Source organism: Neophocaena asiaeorientalis, unplaced genomic scaffold, assembly GCF_003031525.2.
Source record: "Neophocaena asiaeorientalis asiaeorientalis breed wild unplaced genomic scaffold, Neophocaena_asiaeorientalis_V1.1 scaffold79, whole genome shotgun sequence".
Lineage (NCBI taxonomy): Eukaryota > Metazoa > Chordata > Mammalia > Artiodactyla > Phocoenidae > Neophocaena > Neophocaena asiaeorientalis.
The window spans coordinates 8,291,365-8,313,854 of NW_020175402.1; the positions used below are offsets into that span (position 1 = coordinate 8,291,365).

Genomic DNA, 22,490 nt, shown 5'->3' on the forward strand with positions numbered 1-22,490 from the left:
GCGTCCGGAGCCTGTGCTCTGCAAAAGGAGAGGCCACAAAAGGGAGAGGCCCGTGTACCGCAAAAAAAAAAAAAAAAAAAAAGACATCAAAATTGGTGAATTTTTGTGTAGCCATTTTCATACTGAAGATGGAAGAAAAAAAGTAACATTTTCAGCATACTATGCTTTGTTATTTCAAGAAAGGTAAAAACGCAACTGAAATGCAAAAGAAGATCATGCAGTGTATGGAGAAGTGCTGTGACTGATCAAAAGTGTCAAAAGTGGTTTGCGGGATTTCCCTGGTGGTCCAGTGGTTAAGAATCCGCCTTCCAATGCAGGGGACTCGGGTTCAATCCCCCTGGTCAGGGAACTAAGATCCCACGTGCCACGAGGCAACTAAGCTCGAGAACCACAACTACTGAGGCCGCAAGCCACAACTACCGAGCCCGTGCGCTCTGGAGCCCGCACGCACCTCAATGAAAGATCCCACATGCTTCAACAAAGATCCTGCATGCTGCAACTAAGACCCAACACAGCCAAATAATTTTTTTTTTAAAGTGGTTTGAGGGGCTTCCCTGGTGGTGCAGTGATTAAGAATCCACCTGCCAATGCAGGGAACACGAGTTCAAGCCCTGGTCTGGGAAGATGCCACATGCCACGGAGCAACTAAGCCCAGGTGCCACAACTACTGAGCCTGCGCTCTAGAGCCCACGAGCCACAACTACTGCGACCGCGGGCCACAACTACTGAAACCCATGCGCCTAGAGCCCGTGCTCTGCAACAAGAGAAGCCACCGCAATGAGAAGCCCGCGCACCTTAACTAAGAGTAACCCCCACTCACCACAACTAGAGAAAGCCTGCACGCAGCAACGAAGACCCAACGCAGCCAAAACTTAATTAATTAATTTTTAAAAAGTGGTTTGCAAAGTTTTGTGCTGGAGATTTCTTGCTGGACGATGCTCCACAGTCGGGTAGACCAGCTGAAGTTGATAGTGATCAAAGCGAAACATTAACTGAGAACAATCAACGTTATACCACTCAGGAAATAGCCGACATACTCAAGATACCCAAATCAAGCGCTGAAAATTATTTGCACTACCTTGGTTATGTGAATCGCTTTGATCTTTGGGTTCCACATAAGTTAAGGCAAAGAAACCTTCTTGACCATATTTCCGCATGCAATTCTCTACTAAAACATAACGAAAACGTTCTGTTTTTAAAACAAATTGTGACGGGCAATGAAAAGTGGATACTGTACAATAATGCGGAACGGAAGAGATCACAGGGCAATCAAAATAAACCACCACCAACCACACCAAAGGCCGGTCTTCATCCAAAGACAGTGATGTTGTGCATATGGTGGGATTAGAAGCGAGTCCTCTATTATGAGCTCCTTCCAGAAAACCAAACGATTAATTCCAACAAGTACTGCTCCCAATTAGACCAACTGAAAGCAGCACTCGATGAAAAGCATCCAGAATTAGTCAACAGAAAACGCATAATCTTCCATCAGGATAACACAAGACTGCATGTTTCTTTGATGACCAGGCAAAAACTGTTACAGCTTGGCTGGGAAGTTCTGATTCATCCGCTGTATTCACCAGACATTTCACCTCTGGATTTCCATTTATTTAGGTCTTTACAAAATCCTCTTAATGGAGCATCTGGAACAGTTCTTTGCTCAAAAAGATAAAAAGTTGTAGGAAGATGGAATTATGCAGTTGCCTGAAAAATGGCAGAAGGTAGTGGAACAAAAGGGTGAATACATTGTTCAATAAAGCTCTTGGTGAAAATGAAAAACGTGTCTTTCATTTCTACTTAAAAGCCAAAGGCACTTTTTGGCCAACCCAATAAAACTAAGACAAGAATTAAAAACCATATTAAAAAATAAAGATAGCTGCTCACATATCAGAAGAAGTTGAACACCATTAGCCATCAGGGAAATACAGATTAAAACCACAATGAGATATCATTACGTATGTACCAGAATGGCTAAAATAAAAAACAGTAATACCACCAAATGCCGTTAAGCGCACAGAAAAATTGTATTATTCAAACATTACTGGTCCAGAAAACAACTCGGCCGTTTCTTTATAAACTAGACATGCAACTATGATTACTACCTAGCAATTGGACTCCTCGGCTTTTATCTGATGTTCACACAAAAACCTGCACATGAATGTTCACAGCAGCTTCATTTATAATAACTAAAAACTGGAATCAGCCCAGATGTCCTTCAACAGGTTAAACAAACTATGGTGCGTCTGCAGCACGCGCACTACGCAGCAATACAAAGGGATGGCCTCTACCACAGGCAGCAACTGGATGAGACTCCAGCACAGTATGCGTAGCGAAGAAGGCCAGTCCCCACCAAAGGCTCTATGTATGGTATGACTCCATTTATATGACTTTTTTGAAATGACAAAATTGTAGAAATGGAGAATAGGATAGATTAGTGGTGGGGGGGAGGCCCCCCAACCCCTGCAAAGGGAAAGGGGGTGTGTAAAAAGGGCTACTCAAGGGTCCCTTGTTGTTTTGGAACTATTCAGTATTTTGTGGTGGTAAGTATATGAATCTATACAGATGATAAAATTATATTGAACTTCGTACACACACACACGCACACACACACACACGAGTACAAGTAAAACTGGAGAGATGTGAATAGGACTGGATGGATTTTAACGTCAATAACCTAGCTGTGATGCTATACTACACAATGTTACCTGCAAAGGTTATACTGTAAAATGGGGAAATAGAGGAATGTATACAAAGGATCTCTCTGTATTATTTCTTACAACTGCAGGAATCAACAAATAACTAAGTCAAAATTTTAATTTAAAGAAAGATGACTGCTATGAAGAAACAATGAAGACATGACTTAAAATGATGGTTCCCAAGCACGAAAACTAAAATAATCAAATATATAACCAAAGGAACCTTTCTCAAGCTACAAAACTATGCAGCTCTCACCCACATAGCACACAAAAATCACATCCTGACCAAACTACCCTAAATTTGGAGAATTCAAAAAAAAAATAGAACTTACCCTTGGTTCTCTAAAACACTACCCGCCAAAGACAATAAAATGAGATCTACCGTCAATGGCCCGAAGATTTTTATGTCCTGACACAATTGTCTTTCATGTATAAAGGCTATAAGAACACAATATACAAAAGAAGTAATAAAATACGCCACCCACACGTCACCTTTCAAGCAATGACTGTACCAAGCACTCCAGCCAACCAAGAGAATTAAAATTAAGCACACAAAAATGGATAAACTGTCATACAACTATTTAATGGGATACCACTAATTAAAAGGATCCATTTATTGTTATATATAACATGGATTCTCAAATGTAGTAGGCTAAGTGAAAGAAACCAGATTCAAAAGCTACATACACTTACAGTACATATATGACATTTTGGAAAAGGCAAAACTATAGGGACAAAAAACGGATTAGTGGTTACCAGTTGCTGGGAATGGAGGTAAGAGCTGACTGAAGGGGCTCCAGAGAATCTGGGGAAGCGTGAAAACTTTTGTATCTCGGCATCCGGTGGCAGGGTCTGGGGAAGGGGCGGCAGGTGCCATGTCGGGCCGCAAAGGTGGCAAGAAGAAGCCCCTGAAGCAGCCCAAGAAGCAAGCCAAGGAGATGGACAAGAAAGATAAGGCATTCAAGCAGAAACAGAAAGAGAAGCAAGCGAAGGCCACGGGAAAGGCCTCCAGGCCACAGGTGGAATTAAGAAGTCTGGCAGAAAGTAATGTTCCTTGTGCCTGAGGCAATGATGATCCTTAATTCCATTCCTGTTTAAACATCTGAATTAAACATCTGGATTCCCTGCCATCACATCTCTGCCACCCACAGCTAGAATCAAGTGTTGTCTTGGAACCCATTGTACATTTAAGAATAAACGTTTGTTTAAAAAAAAAAAGTTTATAACTCAACTGTGGTGATTACAAGAATATACGCATTAGTCAAAATCTACAGAAGTGTATGCTAAACTATTAGTGAATTTCACTGTATGCAAAATTATATCTTAAAAATGAGGGAAAAAATAATTACACAAGAGGTAGAATACAGCATTATAAAGACTAACAGTATTATTCCCATTCTAAGAACAGAGGTGAAGAAAAGAATCTAAACTACAATTATTGATAAACAAAAATGTTCATTACAACACTACCAACAGTAAAAATCAGAAACCTAAATGATCAATATTAAGACATTATTACAGAAAAGAATGAGGTCACTACAGAGTAGAATGTGGTATAACCTTAAAATTATCTATGGAAATAATCTATCATAAAAAAAATTCTGATATGTTAGACCCCCCCCAAAAAAAAGATAGAAAACTATAATCACAGAAATGTTTTTATTTTATCTCAATTGTTTCACAAAATATTTCGAGTGACTTAGAAAATCATATAACTTCCACTAGTGAGAAAATTAAGGCAAAGGGAAAATGAAAAGAGCCTACTTTATAAACTGTGTGCAGTTAAGTCCTATATACTTATTATAAATGAGCCATAAATTTAGTTCTAACCTCTCGTTAATGGTTAACCAAAACAGAGAAATGATTAATAAAAACTCATACTTCCCATCAAACTTTTAAAAAAGCACAGCTCAAGAAATTATTATCCTTGTTATTAAAGATGTGATGATTTACATTTTTTTAAGTTTTGAATAAAAACACTAGATGGACATGTTACAAAAGGTAAACTAACAGATTCTGAAGGTTGAATTATAGTTGGGGGTTGGTTGGGTTTTCGTTTGTTTCTAGGGTGTTTTTATTTTTATAATTATCTATACTTTCCGAAATGTTTACAATGAGCATTTACTGATTTTTAGAATTCAAAAATACCTACAAGTCATTATTTTTAATGGAGGGAAAAAACATTGTATTTGATTTTTAAATCACTGTTTATTAGGATACAGAGAATGGAATTAGGCCATGGAAAGAGTCCTTAGTTCACTTACAATATTAAGAAACAAAATTACATTCATCACCAATAGAAATGACTCTTGTTTTAACATATCTGCAAAAGTAGTTGATATATTTCTAGATGTAACCGAAATAAACTCTAGTGTGGTAACAAAGGTGATCTATATTATTAATCTAACATTTCTCAAGTTTGAACAGTTCATTATTACAGTTACAATGTAAATAGTTGGCATAGGGGATAGGAGCTCCCTTATCTAAAAGGTCTTCTGCCAGGGAACCTAGTAAATGTCTTCCTCCATTCAGCAGCCTTGAAGCTAACCCTCACTCCTCCTTTGTTTCAACATTCTATTGTTTGTAGTATGTAAGGGAATAGGAATCCTCAATGAGTAAGTCTATCCAGATAAATCACTGCAACATAATTAAAGAGGGCAGCTACCAAACACATCAAATAGCTCATTCTGGACTTCATGAGCCTGAGAGAGAACATAATACATAAATCCAAAACTATATCTGTGGGAGAAAATATTTTAATAGAATTCTATCTCTTCTGAATTAAAAAAAAAAAGCTAAAGATGTACTAATCAAGATATCAGTGATTCTTAACCAAGAGACAGAATACAAGGGAGGAGACAGAGCTTAATAAACTTTTAATATTATATACACTGGTATGTATTTTGTGTGGTTTAATTCTTTACAGAATTCCACCTAATGTTATGCAAATAGTAAACCTTCATTTGCTCTTTTTTGAGAACAGCTACTATCTTTAGTTTCTTACCCGGTTTGTATTACTGTGAGATCATGAACCATGGAAGTTTTCCCTCTTGGGGTTGAGAGGGACGGACTTCAGGTGTAACAAATTTATTAGGTTTTAACTTGGAGACTGTGGGTGCTGTAGAATAATGTCTGAAACTGGATTTTTAAAAAATCAAAACATGTTTTTATTTCCCACATTAAAAATAATGGCTTTTAGGAAATTTTGAACTCTAAAAACAATAAATCCTCACCGTAAACAGTTTGGAAAGTAGGGAAGCAAATTACAAAATGGCAAATGAAGGCTATTAAGAAAATTAAATCAGGGAAGGGAGACAGAGTTGCAATTAAAATAATGTTCACAGAAAGCCTCACTGAGAAGGTAACATTTAAGCAAAGGACTGGAAGGAGGTAAAGGAGCAACTTTCATAGACATCTGAGACAGGAGCACTCAAGCAAATGGAACTGCAAGTCAAAACCCTGGGGGATGGGGCATGCCTGTGATTCTAGAAATAACAAAAATTGCTTTAATATCATTCCAAACACCATTAAAATACAACAAATAAAAGCCCAGACCTAGGCAAAAAGCAGTTCAGTGGTTGCTGCTGGGAGGAATTACAAAGGGCCAACAAAACTTGCAGAAGATGGGAACTGTCACTATCTTGATTGTAGTGATGGTTTCACAGGTGAATACTTTGATATTTCAAAACTTAACAAATTATTCATTTAAAATGGGTGCATTTTGGGCTTCCCTGGTGGCGCAGTTGTTGAGAGTCCGCCTGCCAATGCAGGGGACAAGGGTTCGTGCCCCGGTCAGGGAGGATCCCACATGCCGCGGAGCGGCTGGGCCCGTGAGCCATGGCCACTGAGCCTGCGTGTCCGGAGCCTGTGCTCCGCAAGGGGAGAGGCCACAACAGTGAGAGGCCCATGTACCACAAAAAAAAAAAAAAAAAAAGAATACTCATAAGGTGTTGGTGGAACTTTAAATTGCTACAATCTATCTGGAAAACAATGTGGAACTATGTATCAAAATTTTAAACACACTCTTTTGTTTGATCTGTCACTTTCACTTCTCCAAATATATTCTAATACAAAAATATAACTGCAGTATTGTTTACTGCAGCATTGTTTAGAATGTCAAAAGCTGAAAACAACCTAAAAGTCCATCAAACTGGGATAAATCAGTCAAATTATTGTACTTCCATATACTATGGCCCTTAAAAATATATAGAGAGACGTATTTACTGACCTAAAAGGATGACCACAAAAAAAAAAAAAAAAAAGGATGACCACAATGTATGAAGGAGGAAAAGACTACCATGCAGTGTGTGTGTGCCTGGGCTATGTTTGCATGTAATATATTTAGAGAGAGAGCGAATGATCCCATTTAGTTTAAAACTACAATGCATTCATATATCTGTTTATATATGCACAGAAAAAGTCTGGAAGAAAATGAACCAAATTGTTAAAAGTAGTTAACTCTAAAAAACAAATTATTGACATTTTTTAGAACAATCATGTACTATCAAACAGTTTACATTTTAGACAGAAAGTAGATTATTGGGGACTTCCCTGGTGGTCCAGTGGTTAACAATCCACCTTCCAATGCAGGGGACTCAGGCTCGATCCCTGGTCAGGGAACTAAGATCCCACATGCCGCGGGGCAACTAAGCCCACGCACCACACAAAGAAGAACCGCGCAGCACAACGAAGACCCAGAGCACAGCCAAAAAATAAATAAATATATTTTTTTAAGTAGATTATTGATTGCCCAGGGATGGGGGGGTAATGACGGAAGTGGAAAGTGACTAGTAATGGGTATAGGTTTTCTTTTGGGGTGATGAAAAAACGTTCCCTTTGATTGTGGTGATGACTGCACAACACTGAATATACTGAAACCCACTGATCAGTACATTTTAAATGGGTGAACTGTATGGTGTGTGAATGATATCTCAATAAAGCTGCTTTACTTTAGAACAAAATCCATAACCAAAATATAGAACAAAAATTTTGCAATTTAATATTCACACTGTACTTTATACTATGTCCCAACGGAAACCTTAAACCCAGACAGCAACTGTTAAAAAGCTTCAAACAGGAAAAATGACTCACTATTCTTAAGAGCAGTTAACCATTGACAATACAGGGGTAAATTACAACCTTCATTCTATCTTCATTAGGATACTATCCTTCCTGAACTATCCTAGTAGATAATATTCCCTTCTGAGAAAAGGAACGAACTTTGAAAATGTATTAGGTTGCAACGATATGGCAGTTTCCCAATACATGATGTGACTATGAACAAAGTTTCAGTGTTTTACAAATTAAGGAAAGTAAACCTTGTTCCTACAGCCGCTTCTGTTTGCCTAACTCTGATATGGTTTCAAGAACTCTCCTCTCCCTATACCCACCCCCCACCAAAAAAAGCATAAAAGCAGAGTTGATAAGAATTACTTTAAAAGTTCCTTAATACAACTCTCCAATAAATGCTTACTGGCTCCTTATCTTCAGGCCCAAGACCCTACATTCTGTTACATCTTTCACCTTAACAATTCAAAATGACTCTTCAAAATAAAATACTCTACTCAGTAAGTCTCTTCAGCAAGCCCTGATGACATAAGGTATTCATTCATCATTTATACGTACATACTATTTGCCAGGGGCTAGAGATGTAAGGCTGAAAGATTCTATAAGAAGAACCATCACAGCAGTTCTTAACCGAGGTGGACATGAAGATAACCCGGGAGTTGTTTTTAAAACATACATAAACTCCACCTCATCACTGGATATTTTGATTCAGTAGGTCTGGACTTAAGCCCAAGAATCTGTTTTGAAACAGATTACTAGCACCCAATGGTGAAGGAAAAAGTAAATATTTAACTCCAATACTGGGAGCCGAATGCTTCAATAAAGATGTGTACCAAATGATGGTAGCACCAAAAGAGGACACCCAACCTGTAAGAAAAGAGGTAAGTAAAGGGGAAGGTTTATCAGAGATAAAGATACTTTAGCTGAAGATGAGGAAAGTAGCTAAGTGGATGAGGAAGGAAGGAGATTCCAAGAAGAGAAAACTACATAAATGAAAATAACACAACTACACTGAGGAATTGCACAAACTATAAAAATTAGCATGTGTGTTCAGATAATTAGGATACTTCAATAAAGCTGAAGTGGAGTGCCAGTAAAGACTGGAGAGGTAAGCTATCTCAGAACACGAAGTGTGTACACTACGCTATGCTGAGGAGATTGAAAGTTAATTATCCTAAAAGCAACCGAAAAACCAAAAACAAAATTTAGGCAAGGATGAGACATAAGCAGATTCGTGTCTTCAGAAATAACAATTTGGCAGCAACACAGAAAATAGCCAGAAGGAAGAAAAGAGGGAGGGTGCAAAAGAACAGTCAGAAGACTACTGTAAATGTCCAAGCAAGAAATATGAGCCTACCGAAAAGGCAATACGGATATAACCTTGGAACTGTTTGAGGCAGGAGGCAGGAATCTAAGATTCCTGGGTTGCCTGCAATGGAGATGCCACACACAGAAATAGGATATAGGGAATGAAACTAATGAGTTCAGTTTTGAAGGTCATCTGTTTGAACATGCCATTTATTGAGCATCTATTATGCATCAAGTACTGGGCTCCTATAATTAGATGTGCAAACTAAACTTTTACTGGTGTCCCTAAATTATAAATATACGAGCAACAAGTGCAGTTTAAAATGTGTGAAAATGTGTAAAAGAGGCCAATGTGTGTGTGTTATGGATAAGCTGACTACTCCATGATGAAGAACAGTAAGGTCTCCAAACAGATTGGTCTTGTGGAAAGAGCATGTGCTGATCACCTTAAAACACGGCATCTCATTTTTCTGACCCCGCATTTCCCCATCCATAAAATGGAAATAATAAAAAACAACATAGAGTTACTGGTGGTTCAAATCATATATAAAAAGACTGGATCAGTTCTGCCACACAGCTTACGGAGTACATGTCCATAAAACTTATAGATACAGAAACGTACTCAATACTAAAATAAAAGTACCTCTAGATCTCATTAGATACACTCAACCCATCCTAACAACCTCAGTTCAACACACTCACTAACATTCTTTTAATTAAAACAGAGAGATAATTAATGTAAAGGAAACCACTGCACTGGAAAAAGAGTTAAATGATTTCTAAGATCTTTTTCTTTCATTCATTCATTTATGGCTGTGTTGGGTCTTCATTTCTGCGCGCAGGCTTTCTCTAGTTGTGGAAAGCGGGGGCTACTCTGTTGCAGTGTGCGGGCTTCTCCTAGCGGTGGTTTCTCTTGCTGCGGAGCACAGGCTCTAGGCATGCGGGCTTCAGTAGTTGTGGCACGCAGCCTAAGTAGTTGTGGCTCGCAGGCTCTAGAGCACAGCCTCAGTAGCTGTGGCGCATGGGCTTAGTTGCTCCGCAGCATGTGGGATCATCCCGCACCAGGGCTCGAACCCGTGTCCCCTTTATCAGCAGGCAGATTCTTAACCAGTGTGCACTAGGGAAGGCCCTAAGATCTTTTCCAACACCAAAATTCCACTGGAAATGTATCAATTCACCAATTCGCTTTCATTCAATATGGTAAACCAAACTCTTAATAGAAGGTATAAAATTTGTCTTTTTTCTTTTTTTAACATATAAAAATTTCTGGGTTTAAGTTCTCTCGCAGTTCAGTGCTTAGCACCAGGCACTTTCACTGCGGTGGGCCCGAGTTCAGTCCCTAGTTAACTAAGATCCCGCAAGCCACACAGCACAGCCAAAAAAAAAAAAAATTTCAGGGTTTGAAATTTGTAAAAATTCAAAATGTACAAAAAACCAAATTACCTATAATCTCCCCTCCCACATAAATAAAAGTAATATTTTGCCATATTTCCCCACAGTCCTTTTTCCACGTACATCACTCTTAATGGATACACAGAGCTTACAGCCTATTTTCTAGATAATAAGTTAATAAATAAAGGAACTGTATCTATAAAATTATTCTCACCTGATTTGTTTCTGCCACCCAAACACACGACAGCCCCATCTTAGCAGTCATTTCAATACAGACACTCACTGAAATCCTCATTTTGAAACAACTTTCTTTATAATTCCTTCCTCCCTTCATGAAACTGTAAGTTTCTCTGGAGAAAGAGCAACATATTAATTTCATTGTTTTTTATTTCACTAGGCTTCTGACCTAAATAAGCAGTAGCTCCCTAATTTGGCCAATTGGGGGGAAAAAAGGACAATCTGAATCAATAAATTCTTAGCAAATTAAAGATTATTTTTTACTTAACAACAGATACGGTGCTTTTAAACACATATGATAACTAGGATTAAGTTAATGAACCATTCCCTTGTTAAAGTCCTTGGGGAAACTTTCTTTAATAGAGAAAAATTATTTGTCATTAGCAGATCAACTAACTGTATATTCATGACATCTAAAGAACAGAGCTCCCTGAAAACACCTGTTCTTTATAACGTAAGCATTCCTCTTCCCGGGGTTGTAAACAAGTTTATTTATGCTGTTAACCTGAAAACACATTCTTCATAGATAGAGAAGAAAGTTGCCGTTAGGCCCAGTAAAACTTGTCACTTGGAAAAATTCCAATCCATGGTGTAAAGCTGTAGATAAAGTAACCTCCAAACTCTATTTCTAAAAAGCACCGGCATCAGTGAAGAAATCTCCATTATTTTTGTGCCTGTATATTAGACTTATGTACTTTTAAAAATCTTTACGTACCCCAAAGAAATGAAAGTATATGTCAAGACAAAAACTTGTACACGAATGTTCACAACAGTACTGTTCACAAGAGCCAAAACGTAGAAGCCACCCAAAGGCCCATCAACTGATAAATGGATAAATAAAATGTGCTGTATATCTATAAAACAGACTATTATTCAGAAATAAAAAGGAATGAGGTACTTGATCCATGCTACAAGACAGATGAACCTTTAAAGCACTGTTAAGCGAAAGAAGCCAGTCACAAAGGACCACATACTGTATGATTCCATTTATATGAAATGCCCAGAAGAGACAAATGCATAGACACAGAAAGGAGACTGGTGGCTACCTAAGGCTGGAGAGTAACTGCTACTGGTACAGATTGCGAGGAATAATGAAAATGTTCTAAAATTGATTGTGGTGATGGCTGCACGACTCTGCGAATATACTAAAAACCAATGAATTGTACACTTTAAGTGGATGAATTATATATCAATAAAGCAGGTATAAAAAGTCTTTAGGGACTTCCCTGGCAGCGCAGTGGTTAAGAATCCGCCTGCCAATGCAGGGGACACGGGTTCTAGCCCTGGTCCTGGAATATCCCACGTGCCATGGAGCACCTAAGCCCGTGTGCCACAACTACTGAGCCTGCGCTCTTGAGCCCACGTGCCACAACTACTGAAGCCCGCGCGCCCAGGGCCCGTGCTCTGCAACAAGAAAAGCCACCACAATGAAAAGCCTGCACACCGTGGCGAAGAGTAGCCCCTGTTCGCCGCAACTAGGGAAAGCCTGCACGCAGCAACGAAGACCAAAGGCAGCCAAAAATAAATTAATTAATAAGAATAAAATAAAATAAAAATAAAGAATTAAACAGGAAATGCTTTTAAAAAAAATCTTTAGGGCCCCCAATTTCCACAAACCTAAGAGAGTTTTCCTAATGAGATTCATAAAAACACTAAGAAAGGTATTTTAAACATAAAAGAGCATTTACTAAAGGCAACAGACAAATCCACATATACTAAATCTTCTGAAACTATTAACACGCAATTTAAAAACAATACTCAAAAAATATTACATGAATAAAACGACGAACACTCTTCTTCAACTGCAGGTTTTACCACCAATGCCATGTACACCCTTCAGCCCGAGTTCTTCAATCAAGTTTCCAAATATTAAATTCACCCAACCTATTGCCAATCACTGACCACTACTCACAATATTCGTAGCAGGGAGCAAAATGCCAGAGCATTCTACTGAGCTGAAGCCACACTCCCATTTACAGCTCTTTATTACATCTAGAAGATACAGAAAGTGAATGTAAAAATTAGGGAAGAAATTCCTCAACAACAACAAAAACTCTTACCCTATCCTCAGTACTTACTACTCTCTTGGCATTGTGTTAACTGTCAGTCCTGTGTTTCTCTATGAGTGTTAAGTCATTTCCCAAGAGTGAATAGATTCTAAGCAAGGGCTAGAACATTTTTTTTTTAAGTTTTTCCACAATACCAAGAAGCGTAATTCTGTACTCAGGCTCAGCCTGTAGAAAATATTAAGCAAATGTTGTTGTCCGAGAGAAAATGGACACATGCACAAAAGATGTGTCTCGTATGCAAGTACAGAGAGTTGTGATGAAAAACAATATCATATCACTTTATGATTTACAAAGCACTTTCAACCACATCCAAACTGAAATCTGAAACACACCTCTTCCTGAGAACTACTGTGTTTTTCTCTTACTAAGAATCTCATGATTCATCCCATTTCCCTCTTTTCTTTGGCCACACCCAGAGCAGATTCTAAAACCCACCACTCTGGTATGTATTTCTAAATTCTACATTTAACCCTTTCATCTTCCTAACATACCCCTATTTTCCCATTACTGCATCTCATTACCACCTATCCTATAAATTTTTTTCCTAATTCCACAGCAAAAACCTTTTGAAACAAAACAAAGTAAAGATATATCATAAACTGCTGCAAGGTGCCACCTCGGAGGCACATACAATCTAGTATCACACAGCATTAGAGAATGAATTTTTTTTTTTTTACACTGGAATCTAATCCTTAACACTGGAAAATCATTCTTAAAGTTATAGTCAAAGAAAACCTGCTGATGATCCTTTTGAGCAAGTATGTAACGTTTTAAGTCTCTGTGAACTCCAAATATAATGAAAAAGGCTCCAAGAGTACAAGTGAAACAGAAAACATTGAAAAACATGAAAGCATTGATTACTCAGCTTTAAACCATGTTAACTAAATGCCACTGACCCAAATGCTGAGGAATCTAAGCAATCTACCCAGAAAGAAAAGAGACGAATGGTCTAACAGAGTCAAAGAGCAGGGGCAACAGAAAAAGATCTCCAGGGAATGAGGAGATTCTCAGTATGGGAATACTTGGGTTCCCTCCCAGTTTGACATAGTATTTATTAATTATAAAGTGTAAGGATTAACTCACAGCTACCGGAGATTAAGAAGGATAGACATGTCAGGATACGACTAGAAGACAACGTTACCAAGTGGAAAAAAAAGGGGGGGGTGTGCAAATAATAGAGTCAAAGAATTTATCCACTGAATTCTGCCTGGCTATCTAGAATATCTCCCACCAGCTGTCAATCTATGGTGGATACTGATAACACCTAGCACCAAAAGACTACTAACAAAAGCAAGAAAACTCTGGAGTTGTCCTCTAACTTTCCTTTCTCCCAAAGCAGAGTTTTTAACCTATCTCTGCCCCTTAAAATCTAGTACAGAGGCCACAGTTCAACTGATCAACCTTAAAATTTTTTCCCTATTTCATCACACACACTATCTCACAACAGTTTACAGAGAAAACAGATTTCACAATGAGAGAATAAAATAATCACAAGTCAAAGACCTGACCCTGGCTTTCACATGATGAAACCTTTAGAAAAGATCTGAAGTTATAAAAATTACTGTTAAAATAAATATGTAAGTTTTGTAAGCAGCATTTTTAAATAGTATTATTTACTTAGGGAGACGTGTTTTCCTGTTTTTTCTTTTTTGGCCGAGCCACACAGCTTGTGGGATCTTAGTTCCCTGACCAGGGACTGAACCTGGGCCCTAGCAGTGAAAGCGCCAAGTCCTAACCACTGTACCGCCAGGGAATTCCCTCTAGTGTTTTATACATAATATCTTGATCCACATCCATTGTCTTGTTTACTATGAGTAAATTTTACAGGCCAAAAAAGAAAAGAAAAATTCATGGTACTTCTTTCCCTCACTCCCCTCCAAAGACCTCAATCTGGCCCAAAAATGAGGACTTTAAAGATTCTAACTGTACCAAATACAATAATTTTATGTATTAAAACAAGTGATATTTAATATGTTTATATTCTTAAGGTAGAAAAGACAAATACAGAGGACTTCCCTGGTGGCCCAGTGGGTAAGACTCTGGGCTCCCAATGCAGGGGGCCCAGGTTCGATCCCTGGTCAGGGAACTAGATCCCACATGCATGCCACAACTAAAGATCCCGCATGCTGCAACTAAACATGGCACAACGCAGATCCCGCGTGCTGCAACTGAGACCCCTCGGCACAGTGATTCTCCACAGACAGATATGCCCCCCACTCTTCAATTATATTACACTCTCCACTGCTGCTTGAGCAAGTGGCCACGACCTACTGCCAGCAGGACAGCTGAGCTGAGATTCACTGCTTTACCTGAGTGCAAATCTGAAGAACTTCGTGGTCTTCCCTCATTCAATCAACACAAAAACTTCACACACCTCCTGGGAAAGGGGCATGAAAAACACAACAGTCTCTGCCCTAGCATAGTTCAGTCCAGGAGGTTAAGCTCAACACCAAAACCAGTAAGTTACAGTACACTCTGATGACTACAGGAGAGGTAATTTGTGGGTGGCCCACACTGCAACACAGCAACTACCCTAATGCAGTTCCCTAAGGATGTTCATTATACCACATATCCAGACCAACAGAACTGTGTATGATGAGTGCCAATTCCAAGTTGGGTCACTGGTTTAGGCCCCCTTGGTATGAACAGGTTTTGCCATTTAACATCAACTGTGGTTTGCTAACTGACCTGGATAAAACTGGTCAAAAAGTCAGATGTGATTCCATATGATGTGGCTCAGCACTAGAGCCCAGAGTAAGCCTTCACAGCACAGCACAGCACAACCAGATTTCAGATCTTAGAGCTCTGCTAAGGACTGACCCAGAGTCTGACTTGCCCACCTAGCGAAGAACAAGCCAAGCACCTCGATTCTCCTTTCAGCTTTTACCCATCAGCCCATCATTAGAAAAGCCAACACAAGATTTTACAGATCTATAATATCTCTAAATTTACAAATTTATCTATAAATTATAAAATATCTATAATTTTACAGATCTTTTATAAATCATAATAAAGATTTTAAAAACCAACGTTCATGATTTTTAAACAATGTTTAGCCAAATAACGCAAAAGTTACAGGCCTTCCACCTTTGCCCCCTAGACAGATACCATCCAAACCAAACACCTCCCACCTTGGTTTCACTCTACACACACAGCTGCCTACATCTCAAATTCAACATGTATTCTACCATATTTAATTACCTTGTCCACAAACCAGATTCCCCTCTATATTCCTTTTACTCTATTACTTCATTTTCCCAGGGACCAAAACTTTCTAATTCAATCACCAATTCTGTGCATTTCTGGGTCCCATCCCATCTTTTCCACTGCTCGCACCAGGGCTGTTACAGTAGTTATCCAATTAGTCTCCACCCTCACCAACTCCAATCTCTTATTGCCAACTCAACCTTCCCAAAACACCACTGGATAAAAGCCACTCCATACATACACAATAAAAACTCCTGCTGCCTACTGAATTAAACCTAGCCTGGCATCCAAGGCCCTTTTCTTTATGACAATGTCCTTTTTCCCCAGCTTTATTTTAAGGCCACAGGATTAGGGGCTTATGCATTCAATAACTTTCTTCTGAAGCTCTATCACATGCCAAATTCTATAGGAACTGGGATACCGAAATGAATAAAATTTGATCCCCACCTCCAAGACTCCAAGCAAATAGGAAACAAATATAGTACCTTAAGTAACAGACACATAAGAAAGATAAAAAGTGCCCTAAGTACCAAAGAAGAAGCCCCCTATACCTCATATTTCTTAGTACTGCTCACCTACACATAGTAGATGCTTACGAAGTAGCACTGATGATTGTTCCAATAAACCAAAGACCTATGATCAATATGCTCAATAAATTTCTGTTGACAAATTCCACCTCCCCATTTCTACTATGGTAAAGAACTGTGGTACACTGGCTGCCTGTCTTGGAAGGGTCAAGGGGAAGCACAACTGAGAGCACAGATTTGCAAGTGTGCGTGTGACTGACTTGTTTCTAAAGAACAGAAGCACTAGAGGCCTCATGAAAGACGTCAGTTTTTTTTGCTGGTCAGTACTCAGATACCGGCAACATAAAATAAACCTTTGCAAATTCAACCTATACCCAATTCCAAAGAATAGCTGGATGAAAACATTCTAACCGTTTCATCACCATCAGGAAGTCAGCAAACACAGCTAAACTCTCTTCTCAGTAAAATATGCTGTGATTCCAGCTTTGGTCTTGGATTAGTAAAAGCAAGCATGTTAAAATTAACCAAATAAAACAAGTGCTTTGAACAAGAGAACAAAGATGATTAAAACCTAAAAGCTACAACCACTCCTCTCTATACAAAACATGAGATATATCAGTTCACTTGAGCAGCTGATTTTTTATCAACTTCCTACTACTTTCAACCATAACATCTTAAAAACAGAAGTCACCAACACCCAACAGGAAAAGCTCTAAAATATGTATTCGGGCTATAAACAGCTCAAACAGACCTTAGAAGATTATATGTTAAGAGCAAAAAAGTATACTCAGAAATGCAACGTGCACATTAGAACAAGCTTAAGTCTTTCTTTAAATGAATTGGTCATTTGCTCTTTAGCGCCAGAACGATAAAATGACTCGGTGACAACATTACAACAATCATCCTTTAAAACAGTGGTCCCCAACCTTTTTGGCACCAGGGACCAGTTTTATGGAAGACAATTTTTCCACGGACGGGGGCGGGGCAGGGGGTGGATGGTTCAGGTGGTAATGCGGGCGATGGGGAGCGGCAGATGCAGCTTCACTAGCTCGCACGCCGTTCACCTCCTGTTGTGCAGCCCGGCTCCTAACAGGTCACAGCCCGGTACCGGTCTGCGGACCAGGGGTTGGGGACCCCTGCTTTAAAACAAGTGAATGTTTAGTTTAGACCAAATGAAATCATTAGCAATTAAGGCTTTTAAAGACATTCACTGAAAGTAGATATCCTAAGTGGACAGTGCTTATAAAGAGTTTCAAAGCTGAAATAGTGAACGTTTTTTACCTGATGTTCTGCATGAATGTTATCCCCAGTAGGCCATCGATGTTTGCTATTATTATAGCCGCCTCCACCACTTCCTCCTCCCCCAAGCTGCTCACCATGCTGCCTCTGAAAGAAGTAGTCCACCATAGCGTCGTCCTGGGAACGGCCTGCAACTCCTATGGATCCTGGGACAGGGCTGGAGTGTGTCCCAGCTGCAAGAGCCTGATTTGCAGCTGGTTGTGGCTGCGCTTGCGACCCTGTTCCAGATGTCAAAACAACAGGCATGTTGGGATTAGCTGGTTCTTGAGGGTGATGTTTCAGGTGGGGGCTGAAAGAGTCCTGCCAAAGCACTGCTTTTCTCTTCAAGACACATGCAACGCTCATTCCACCAACACCTAAGGACAAACAGGTTACAAATGTTTAAAATTTGCCTTTTTTTAAAACATAACTTGATATATGCACCAAGATAAAAACATGAGACCCCTGGCTTTTGCAATATATCATCTAAAACCAGTTTCTACCAAGCAGCTAAATGTTTTGCAACACATACATAATTTTCTAAACTGAAACTTCGGGCTTCCCTGGTGGCGCAGTGGTTAAGAATCCACCTGCCAATGCAGGGGACGCAGGTTCAAGCCCTGGGCCAGGAAGATCCCACATGCCACGGAACAACTAAGCCTGTGCACCACAACTACTGAGCCTGTGCTCTAGAGCCCAAGAGCCACAACTACTGAAGCCCACACGCCTAGAGCCCGTGTGTGGCAAGAAGAGAAGCCACCGCAATGAGAAGCCCGCGCACTGCAACGAAGAGTAGCCCCAACTCGCAGCAACTAGAGAAAGCCCACATGCAGCAACGAAGACCCAATGTAGCCATAAATAAATAAATACATACATACATAAATAAACCAACCAAACCCCATATATAATTAGCAATGACTCAAGAGTGTCAAAAACGAAAGGATCCTTTAAAATGTCCAACATATTCATGGGATGCTCTGAAAAAAAGCTTAAATAAGGCCCTCTGACTAAGAACAGCAACAGAATGTTCCTAGCCTGAAACTTCTTCTCAGCTGCTGTACATGCATTTTTGCCAAGAACTTACAATTATAATTGTAATCACATCATCATTCTATTAGTACTCTGACTCTTACAGAGTCAGAGGTGAGATCAAACCAAATTCAAACACTCACCTTACATAGAAAGTATCACTGTAAAAAAAGAAATGCTTCAATACAATAATAATTGTATGGCAAATATATTGCAAACATTTTTTCTGATCATTCCTATTTTACAGATAAAAACACTAAGGTACGGAGGAAAAGTTATGTGATGTGCCCGAGGTCATTCAGCTAGTGAGCTGTGAAGGAGGGATTCAAACCCAAATCTGTATGCACCCAAGCCTCGTTCTTTTTACCAACCCCCTTGCTACCACACCCCAGTCAGTAAACCAAAACAGATACTATTTCTCTCACTTGAGTCTGCTATTCTTCTCTGGAAGGATCAACAAAGAATCTCCAAAATGTTACTATGAAACATTACTAATATGTTTCTTAAAATCAAAAACTACATTTGTAGAAAACATAGAACAGCCTATGTATGGGTGCTTAAGAAAAAAAAAGCTTCAAAATAATCAGTTACCAACTAGAACATACCTGTCCAGAGCCACTAGAGTCTAATTTCAAGGTTACCAACCTAACAGTCCACTGCTACAAATGCCTTATCTCTCTTTAACCCTACAGTGACGTTTCAAAAACAGACTCAAAAGATTTATAAGAAATCTATTAAACTATTTCTCAGTATAGAATAAACATCCTGGACTTCCCTGGTGGCGCAGTGGTTAAGAAAGTCCGTACGCAGCAACAAAGACCCAACGCAGCCAAAAATAAATAAAATTAAAAAAAAAAAAAAGAATAAACATCCTGATAAAGCAGCATTCGCTTCTCACAACTAATTCGTGTTCTGAAGACAGGAGTAAGAAGATTTGTAATTTGTTCAAAGCCTAATTTGGAAATGCCTAGTTTCAGTTAACAGTTCCAATCCATCAGAACCATACTGAAGTAGTCCATCTTTCTGGACTTCAGTTTCTGCTTTCACGAACAGAATCATGTTCATGCTTAAATACCAAAACCGGAAAGTCATAGCTGTGTTTACCATTGGTACTAGCAAAGTCCTAACCAGCCTAATGCCTTCCTGTTTGATTTTCAAAAGAACTCACTGCCCTCTTATTACCAATAGTAGCCAGTCCCATTTTCTTCCACAAGGGAGTATCAAGCCGTCTTTGTTGTAGAGCTAACCAGGAGTCCTACAACTAAAGTTTTACCACTAAACTACAACCTCCCTGAACCTGTTTCCTCATCTAGAAAATTAAAGAAATTCTTTCTCTGTGACTCACAAGTTTTTTTTTTTAATCAAAATAATAGATATAAAAGTTTTTGGTAAATTCAAAGTCACCATGCTGAGGCCCAAGGAATTCAGTTCCCACCAGTTAAAGCAATGGAGCTCCAGTCCCTAAGCCGATTCCTAAAATAGCAAATGCAACCTTTTCTGAAATAAAAGATTTGCCGTAATACTTATTTAACAAAGAACTTCCGAATGAAAAAGGTATTCACCACTGAAACACACCCGACCACAACTTCATTCTATCAAGGCATGGCGGGAGAGGGGGAGGCGGGGGGAGGGTTCCTATAAAAATGTTCAAACGAAACAATTGGCTTTTGTAAAGCTATCTGTATCCCCGGAGACTTCCTGCTTTACCTAATGAGGCAAGGCAGTTTCTCAAACAAGAGAAAACCTGGCAGAAGGGACATTTTGAAAGTGAGCAAATACCTAAGCAATTAACAAGTGTCTTGGGTAGTTTTGTAATATCTTGGCAACTACAACATAAAAATTAAGACATCAGTCACTTAAATAATAGAAAACATTTAAATTGCTGATGCCTTTTAAAGAACTCTCAAACCCACTAAAAAGTTATGTGTTAGCACCTGAAATGTGACTTTTCTTTTTTACAAATGGTACATTATAAAAATAAGTTTTTAAGCAACTAAAAATAAGTGCTGATTCTAGTTTTCCAGAGTTTTCAAACTGTTTACACCAAAGTTGTTTTTGTTTTGTTTTAATATCACTAATAGGCTTTATTTCAAACAAAGGAACATGATCTAATCTATCTCCACTGCTCACCTTTTATTTACTAAAATTCTTTGTGGTTTAAAAGGTGTTTATTTTTACCACACTGGAAAAAAAAAAATTCTGTGGTCATAAATTTATTTTAAAGCAGTTCTTCTCAAACCCAAACTAAACTTCAAACACAACTTCAAAAAGCCGTGGCCTTGAACAAAATGAATCCAATTGTGGCTAAGGCAAAATGCTCAGTTCAGAATCCAGTATTTCCCAAAAACCCAGATAAAGAATAAACAGCACCCAAGAGTGTTTTATAAAGTTAAAACTAGCAACGGGTCAAAATGTTTATTTTGCTTACTAAAACTGCATCGGGAGCCACCCACGTCTATCTTGGTGAGTTTTGATTTTTTTTCATAAAACAAACAAAAAGCTAAAACCACAAACCTATGATTTCAGCAATAACTGACTTTAAAAGAGAATCCCAAAAAAGCCTCATAAAATCCCATTCTTAATCTCAGGCAGAGAAGGAAGTGAACGAATTGATGTAACTAAGAACAGTGTTCTCTTAATTGGACAATGAAGAGTAACAACCCTTCAACTTACGGGGAGAATAAAACCTTTCCTGATAATGTGGGGGAGGGGGGAATATAGTGGCGGGGGGGGGGTTACGGGAGTGTATTCCTCACTTGACGTGGGAGTGGTACCGACAAGTATTAAACGATCTAGGTTTACCAAGGACGTCCATGAGGACTAAAAACTATCTAGTATTGTGTATCTGTTTACCTACTACGAAGGCATGAACGCTTCTTAGAGTTAAGACAGACACGCACCAATACAGGGAGGCTCAAAGAGGAAGAACCCACCAAAAACAAGCTCTCACAGAAACAAAAGGCCACAAGTACCCAGGAGCCTAAAAAGAGATCTGAAACTTCCCGATCGCCTACTTCTCCACATTTAAGGATCGCAAAGTTCCCCCATTGTGGGTCTCGTCTGCAGACGAGGGCCACGGCTGCTTCTAAAGCGATTTATTGTTCCTCTTGCTTCGGCGCTGCCACGGAAGCTCAAGAAGTCGAAGAAATCCTGAGTGGCACAGAATTACACTTCATGGCCACACAGAAGACTCGGGGCTTCGCAAACCCATCAAAAAAGCAACCCGAATGGCAACATCAATCTTCAGGGGCTCCAACGGGGCCGAGCAGAAATGTAGAGACACGTCTATGCCCTGGGCCCGGGCCTAAACCCCCGGCATTTTCCTCGCTTCGACCCAGCTCCCCACCCCCTCCCTCCTTTGATAACAATAGGGGCCTTGCTGCTGACTCCAAAACATGTACGAGGAACAGCGAGTGAGAAGCCTCAGCCAGGGCCCCGGCGGCTTTTCCAAAGCCCTTCTCACTCCCCCAGCCGCTCTCAAACACCAATACAAAGGGATAATCTGCTCGCTGGGGGTCCGGAGCAGCGTTTGGGGCTGGCGGGGTGCGGGTACTCACGGGCGGAGCGGTAGGATGAAGATGGATTTCAGCCCCCCGATCTTCTCTCTCCGGCGCTCTCGCTCCCCCTTACCTTTCACTCCGACAACATGGCGGCCCACTGGGGACTGGGCTGGCGCTGTG

At 39.5% G+C, this 22,490-nt stretch overlaps 1 protein-coding gene across 16 annotated transcripts in view; it reads right to left on the minus strand.

The window, feature by feature from the left end:
• PUM1 (pumilio RNA binding family member 1) overlaps positions 1-22,490 on the minus strand; it is a 128,103-nt gene extending 105,613 nt beyond the window's left edge. For 13 of the 16 annotated variants that reach the window (XM_024766621.1, XM_024766622.1, XM_024766620.1 and 10 more), the window contains exons 1-2: positions 22,368-22,490; positions 17,785-18,158 (exon numbers count right to left, since the gene is read on the minus strand). In XM_024766621.1, the coding sequence (XP_024622389.1) occupies positions 17,785-18,147 (363 nt within the window). In that variant the 5' untranslated portion in view covers positions 18,148-18,158; positions 22,368-22,490. Of the gene's footprint in view, positions 1-17,784; positions 18,159-22,367 lie in introns of those variants that run through there. The other 3 variants (XM_024766624.1, XM_024766623.1, XM_024766625.1) reach the window with 2 other exon arrangements.